We start from the raw sequence: 7884 nt of genomic DNA on the forward strand, positions 1-7884 counted from the left end.
AAATAACATTCGGAGATGTTTGCAAAGAGTAGGGTGTGTTTTTCTTTCTTTCTTTCTTTCTTAGACATCATTATGCCAACTGAGGGCATTCCTCCTATTTCCAAGAGGGAGAAACAGAAATGAAGAAGGCTATGCATTTGTGCATATCAATTTTATATCATATCTTTATCTTTTCCCTTTGAGTTTGGAAGCCTGCTAAAAGCACTCACTTCAGATAAAGCTAACAAACCCATTCGTATGTTAAAGAGCTAGGATTAAAATCTTGAGGGATGCTGAAAAAAAAGTATTTTGCTTTGCATTTACTATCTAAAAGGAAAACCCAGTCGAGTGGATAAACATGTCCTACTAACAATCCAGGCAGAATAACAAGATGTAACATGACTTCTGTGTCCAGAGGGGTTTTTGCAGTGGGCAGAGCTGCTGGTTCCTTGCCCTTGAAAATTATTTATAAAGGACATTTCCCTCTGTGTACTTCTGGCATTTAAAAAGAGAGGAGGAAAATAACAAGGCTTTTAAAACTTGGTACATCTAGAAGCGAGTATGTTAGAAGCATAACCTGCAAGATGTTAGAGTACTACCAATCCCTAAAGGACCCATCTGGACTGCCATGGTGGGAATCTGAGTCTAGGAGCTGCCCATTGTTTTATATTTCTCACATTGCCCTTTGATAGCAAAGTCACTTAAATAACACACATGGAGAGAAGAAATTCTGATAATTCTTTATTGAGTGAATTGAACATGAAAAGCTTATAACTTGAGGCAAAATAAACAGAGATGTTTATGTCTTCATTCATAGCTGAGGCCTAGTCCATAGCAGGGATACATGCAACCAAAAATACAGGAGAAAACTCCCTCAGAATGACACAGCCAATTAGAGTGTGTATTACCTGGCAAAAGCTGGTTGCTAAGCAACACCTCCAACACCACTACTGCTAGTAGTAGTAATATTAAAAGAATTTAGACTGTCTTTCATTTCAAGAAGAAATATCAAGGTGGTTCACATGCAAATAAAAGCCAACAGCAAAATAACGGGGGGGGGGGGGTTCCAATCTTTCTTTCTTTTTTTTGTAACATCTTTATTGGAAGTTCAAAATGGACATAACTATATGTGCACCAAACATGGTGAGACACAAACAAAAAAGAGGAAAAAAGAAAGAGAAAGAGAACCTGTGCAGAAGGAAAACAAAGGGCGGGGGAAAACCCAAAACTGTATATTTTACAAGGTTGTTATTGTACTTCACCAGATCTTAATCTATTACAATATTTGTAAGAATGGATTCCAAGTATCATTGAATTTGTCCATGGCAAGTCTGTGTTTATATGCAAGTTGTTTATATGTTGCGAATTTGTTTCAGTCTTCAATCCAATCTTTAAAATGCAGCTATCCAGAATTAAAATACCGAGTAAAGCAACTATATTAAAACATCCATAATTAAAATATATAATAAACAAGCCCATTAAAACAGCAATTATACTATTATTTATACCTTGCCCATCTGGTTGGGTTTCCCCACTCTGAGCAGCCTCCAGCACATATTAAAAAATGTCAAACATTTAAAAAGTTCCTGATACAGGGTTGCCTTCAGATGTCTTCTAAAAGTTGTGTAGTTCTTTATCTCCTTGACATCTGAAGGGAGGGCGTTCCACAGGGTGGGTGCCACCACCGAGAAGGCCCTATGCCTGCAATTTCACTTCTCTCAGTGAGGGATCCACCAGAAGACCCTGGGAGGTCGACCTCAGTGTCTGGGCTGAACGATGGGGGTGGAGACGCTCCTTCAGGTATACTGGGCTGAGGCCATTTAGGGCTTTAAAGGTCAGCACCAACACTTTGAATTGTGCTTGGAAACGTATAGGGAGCCAGTGAATATTTTTTAGGACCAGTGTTATATGGTCCCGGCAGCCACTCCCAGTGTGCTCAGAGGAAGTGTGCACAGAAGAAGGGTTCTCAACGGTGAGCTTGAGAGAGCTAACCCTTCTCTATTGCCAGGTCATAAGAGCTGCTGCAACAGCTAGCTTTGAACAGGAAACAAATAACATTTCCAATGCAAAAAGTTGGCATTGGATCTTTCATTGAACCTGGCAGGGTTACCTTAACCTGGAAGCTTATTCCAAAGCAGTTATCAAACAATTGTATTGTATGCATGGAACACGTTTCCAAATAAAATGAAGCAGCTTGAGAGGTTAGCAGAGAGAGAAAATTAGCATTAGCCTGTGATAATAATTAAAAAGCTGTATTTAGCTGTGAGCTACTTCTTTTTCTCAGTAGGCACTGCTTTTTTCCCATTTAGGAGATTACACAGCCTCAAGTCTTCATTCCCTCTCAGGGCCCCCTTCCCTTGTAATACAGAGTTTCATCTGCAGATTGAAAATTAACAGTTTTTCCTGTGGCCCGAAGATCACACATCAAATATGAAAGTCGCATTTCATCCTTTTCCATGTGTAAATACTGCTTTTTTTCATGGGGGGGGTCATTTATTCCAAAGTTCATCTGTATCTATAGTAACCTGTGCTTAGTGCATTGCAGCTGGCAGTGTGTGTTTTTTTAAAAAAAAAAACACCCTAGTAACATCGAAATAGAAGCATTTGTTTTATTGCTTGTTGGAGGGGATGTTCTCCTGATCATTTTCCTCTACAAAAATTAACCCATCGTGGTTTTAAACCTGCGCCCATGGACGAAAATAAATAAATAGCCAATATGCAAACCAAAACTCAACTCTCATTGGAAATTTGCGCATTGCCGGATGTGCAAAATTATCAAGGGAAATGGTTTGCAGAAAATGTTTCTATTAGACAAAAAATATGCATATTAGGAATAATATGTACTAAAAAGATAAGCAGTTTTGTCAGGATTTCCTTTTTTAAAAATCACAAACAAATGGGGAAAATGGGGCTAACTGAAACTAAGACTTAAACTAAGAAAATGAGACAAACCAAAATGAACAGGATTATTCATATATAGATCTATATATATAGGTATAGGTTGTGCATCCTCTATGTTGGATAGAGGTGACTTAGGAATCTGCCATGCAGGTATAGCAATATTTTTCCTTTTTTATATGCAAATATTAAAGTGCCTTGAAGGTTCAAGATTTAAGTTCTCAGGTTGATGCAAGAATGGCATGGTGTGATTTAAATAGGTTTTTGTTTGTTTTTTACCTATCTCTTCCTTCTCCCTCTCTTTCCAGGGTCGAAAGAAAAGAGAGAGCACGTTTAAAGACGGTGAAGTTTAACTCAAAACCTGGTGTGATCGATGCAAAAGGGGTATGTGAAAGTGAAACTAACCCTGCAGAGATTTAAGTCTTACAGCTATGCACACTTAGTAGAACATCTGAACAGCACGAAAGTTAAGCAAGAACAGGTCACACGATGAATAAAATGAGAGAGCGAAAGGGAAATGTTTAAACTATGATGTTATTTTAGAGTGAAAGAAAAGAGGTTTTTTTAAAAAAGAAAGAAAGAAAAAGAAACAAGAAAGTAATATTGCAACACAGAAAAGATGAAGAATTAACTATTTCTGTTTTAGGATCATACTAGGCCAAAAACACTTTGGTTGCTGTTCATTTTAGCACCAACAGCACGCTAGCTGCCTTGCACTGTTTTTTCTTAAATCGAGGATGGAGAAGTTGTGATACTACAGATGCGGTTGGAGTCCAGCTCCCATCAGCCGCCTGCCAGTATGGCTTGTGGCAAGGGATGATGGGAGTTGCAGGTCAGAAACATCTGTGGGGCCACAGGTTCCCCGGCCCTGATTTAAAACATGCCTGTTCTGTGTTTCCCAGAATTACTCAGCGCACCTTTCCCACACACAAAAATATACAAAACAGACATAAAAGAAAGCAACAATCAAAGTGCACCCATTAGAAATCCAGCGGTATTAGCTAACCACCAGCCAGAGGTCCTTGTAAAAGCTTTTTCCTAAACAGACAAGCTTTAAGTTTCAACTCCATGTTCTGTGATTCTCTCTTTTTGTTGCTGCCGTTGTTTCAGCCCTAGGAAGGCTATGTCTGAGCAGAAAATAGGTGATTGTGGAAAGCAATTTCAGCACCTTGGTCAGCTGCCATGGCTCCTGTTGTTTAGAAAGGAACTACTCCGAATCCCCAGTAATTTTATCCTCCCTCTCTCTCTCTCTCTCTCTCTCTCTCTCTCTCTCTCTCTCTCTCTCTCCCCCTCTCTCCTGGCATCCCAAGCAATCTGTCTCTGCATCAAGCCACCATCTTAATTTCCCACAATGCCCCTGAAATAACATTGCTCTTTGTAATTGTGGGAGATTTAAATGGTGGATAGACCCAGCTCACCAGAGCCAGGTGAGCCTCTTAAGGCCCACTTACAAAGGAGGACACCTCTCAGAGGACACTTTACCTGGGCTTCCAGAAGAGGCTGCTTAAACTTCAGTTCGTTTCAGCTTTATAAGTCTTCACCTCGCCCCATCCAGCAGCACTTTTACACTTGGAGTGTGGGGGGAGGGGTACAGGAATGTGGACCCTGTTCCTACTCTACCCTCACAGGTGAAAAAAAGCAATTTGCAGAGAGTGATTCTGAACTGGAAAGCGACTGGAGAGGAAAGGTGCTAGGACACAGAGGATGGTCCATTAGGATGAATGGGACACTTCATATTTGCAGCCAGTCCTGGAGGGGGAACCTTAATCTCACTGTTGTCTTTGTAAAATTCAAAAGGGGACAGAATTAGAATTCGCTACCTGTGCCTGTCATTGGCTGTGGCTTCACCAATCCTGCCCTATGAGTACCAGCCGCCACTGCCTTTAAGGATCCCCTCTCTGCTTGCTTTTCTTCTGCCTCAACTTGCAACCTATTTAGGCTGCTCTGGGTTAAATAAATGCAGCTGAAAGAATCACATGTTTTTGAATAATGTGCCATTTCAGCTTTACTTAAGCACCTGAAAATGAAATGTAAAAAGACAGAAGCAAACCTCTTGGGAGCGGTCATTCCACAGAACTAGGATAAACATCAAGAAAGCACTCATCCCTAGATATGACAAGCTCATTCCCCAAATGGAAGCATTGCGAAGTGGGGCTCTCCGTCTTCTTAAATTGCAAATGTGTTTGGGCAGAGGGTCTCTCCAAGGCATTGCAGCGCTTGTCTGTGAAAGGCTTTAAAAGTACAAAGTGGCATCTGGAATTGGATATGGAATCTCACAAGCAGCCAGTGCAGTCAGTGCAAATTTGGTTTTCTATATGATTTCCCCCTGCTGGCTCCCACCAACAGGCTGCGGCTTTCTGCACCAGGTACAGCTTCTGAACCGTCAAGGGCAGCTCCACGTAAACTACATTACAGAAGTCAGTCCATGGCAATAATAATAATAATAATAATAATAATAATAATAATAATAATAATAATTTATTATTATTATTTATACCCCTCCCATCTGGCTGTGCTTCCCCGGCCACTCTAGGTGGCTTCCAACCAAATATTAAAATACAATAATGCAGAAAACATTAAAAGCTTCCCTAAACAAGGCTGCGTTCAGATGTCCTCTAAAAGTTTGGTACTTGTTGTTCTCTTTGACATCTGGTGGGAGGGCGTTCCACAGGGCGGGTGCCACTACCGAGAAGGCCCTCTGCCTGGTTCCCTGTAACTTGGCTTCTCGCAGTGAAGGAACCGCCAGAAGGTCCTCGGTGCTGGACCTCAGTGTCCGGGTAGAACGATGGGGGTGGAGACGCTCCTTCAGATATACTGGACCGAGGCCATTTCAGGCTTTAAAGGTCAGCACCAACACTTTGAATTGTGCTTGGAAACGTACTGGGAGCCAATGCAGGTCTTTCAAGACTTGAGAGGTCTTGGCAAGAAGGATACATAATTGAGTCAAGACTACTCAGTAGATTCTTAGAGGGCTTCTAGTCTGTTGGAGTGTAGCTTATTGTGTGCTCTAGGACAAGGGACATTCAAACATTGCATACATTGCACACATTGCTTCAAGGTGGTGAGCTCATATGGACAAACTGACCTCTATGTGATGCTCAGTTGCACATGCCTACATTTGCATGGAGGGCGTAAGCCATAGCCATGCCCAACCACAGCAATTTGATTTCTACAAAGGTATAGGCACTTTTCAGAGTCACTGTAGCCAATGTCACATATTACATCCTCTGTGTGATTGTCCCCTGGGGACACTTGGAGTGCATTGTGTGGAGATAGCTGCGAACACGTGGCGCATCGTCACGCTTGCAACCTTCTTTTTATCAGCACATTCTGGCTACTTATCTGCTCACTGGGGACTGTGGTCTTATTTAAGCATGCTGTTAAATCAGGTCCTTATCACCTCCCCCTGAACGGCAAAATTTGTCAGGAGGGCATCATAGTGACATCACTTGATGCTGCACTTTGAAGCCCTCAACTGTTGGGACTTCGAAGCACAGCACAGGGCTGTTTGAAAACCCTTTTGCAAAGAGCCCCACACTGCTCTTTAAACCTCTGGTTCACGCTCCTCTTTGAACTTCTTATTTGAACCCAGTGGCTTCAGGTGGTAGACAGGTGGATGTGGTTTGGGAGGACAAATGGCCATGTAGACAACTTGGTCCCACTAACAAGCCAACATTGGTCCACAAGTTTGAAGATCCCCACCTCTGCATTACACAATCAGAATCCAAACCTGCCCTCCCCTTTCAGTAAAAGTTTGTGTTGGCCAGGGATTGAACATAGCAGTATCTTGCAGTGGTATTTTCTAGTTTACAAAATGATTATTCAAACATAATGCAAGACTGAAATAAATAAAATAGGAAATAAAACCAGAGGGGTTGTTGTTATACTGTTACTGTTGTGGCTGACATTGTACAAAGTGGCCTCTTGCATCTAAATGTTATGCATCACCAAATAATGTAATAGTGGGCACTCACAGCAAATTATTTCTGAAGAGGTTTATGCCCTTTGCATGATAAAATCCACTTCTCCCTATAGATTCTAACCTGGTCAAAGCGCCAGCACTGACCTAGAAAACCATATTTTCAATTCTGCAGAGAAGAAGGATTGACATTTGTGTCACCTGCTAATATCTTAGGAAATAGTGTTTCCATGGGCTTCAGTGCCTAACAACACTGTTCATTTATCTATAGTTGTTATTGAAAGGGAGCTACATAGTGGGTGTAACATTCATTTGTATTTGTCTTGGGCCATTGCTCCAGAGTGCAGCAATGGAAGTTAATGTTACCTGTGAGGAGAGTGCGCAGTAGGGCAGATTGGCTAAGAAGGGTGTGTGGCCCCAGCAGAGTTTCTTTTTTTATATATAGAATATTTATTAAAATTTTCAATAATAATACAATGAAAATCAAAAAGAAAAAAATAACAAAAATACAAAAATAAAAATAATTAAAAACACACAGAGTTTCCATTACTTATTTTCCATTAATTTATTTCCCGGACCTCCTCATACCTCCCTTTTTTGTATTCCAATTCAAATTGTTAGTTCAGCAAATCCTTACCAATAAATTTTTACCTATTTCTAAACCTTTTTTTCCATATTCTCTTAAAGCATTACAGCTGGAAACCACTTAGTTTCTATCCAACATCATTCTAACATTCATTAATTTTGCAATATTTCTGTAAATAGTCTTTAAATTTCTTCCAATCTTCTTCCGCCGACTCTTCTCCCTGGTCTCGGATTCTGCCAGTCATTTCTGCCAGTCCCATATAGTCCATCACCTTCATCTGCCATTCTTCCAGAGTGGGTAGATCTTGTGTCTTCCAGTACTTTGCAATAAGTATTCTTGCTGCTGTTGTAGCATACATAAAGAAAGTTCTATCCTTCTTTGGCACCAATTGGCCGACCATGCCCAGGAGAAAGGCCTCTGGTTTCTTCTTCCAGCAGAGTTTCAAGGGCCAGATCGAGAGGCCTGGAAGGTCTGTCCAGGAGAGGGCCTTCTCTCTCTTTTC

General features: G+C 41.1%; 1 protein-coding gene across 1 annotated transcript in view; it reads left to right on the top strand.

The window, feature by feature from the left end:
• DLG2 (discs large MAGUK scaffold protein 2) overlaps nucleotides 1–7884 on the top strand; it is an 852330-nt gene that overhangs the window by 800974 nt on the left and 43472 nt on the right. Inside the window, exon 20 of the mRNA XM_081909134.1 lies at nucleotides 3186–3261. Within this exon, the coding sequence (XP_081765260.1) occupies nucleotides 3186–3261 (76 nt within the window). The remainder of the gene's footprint in view (nucleotides 1–3185; nucleotides 3262–7884) is intronic.

Source organism: Podarcis melisellensis (assembly GCF_964234715.1).
Source record: "Podarcis melisellensis genome assembly, chromosome: 4".
In the NCBI taxonomy this organism is placed as follows: Eukaryota; Metazoa; Chordata; class Lepidosauria; order Squamata; family Lacertidae; genus Podarcis; species Podarcis melisellensis.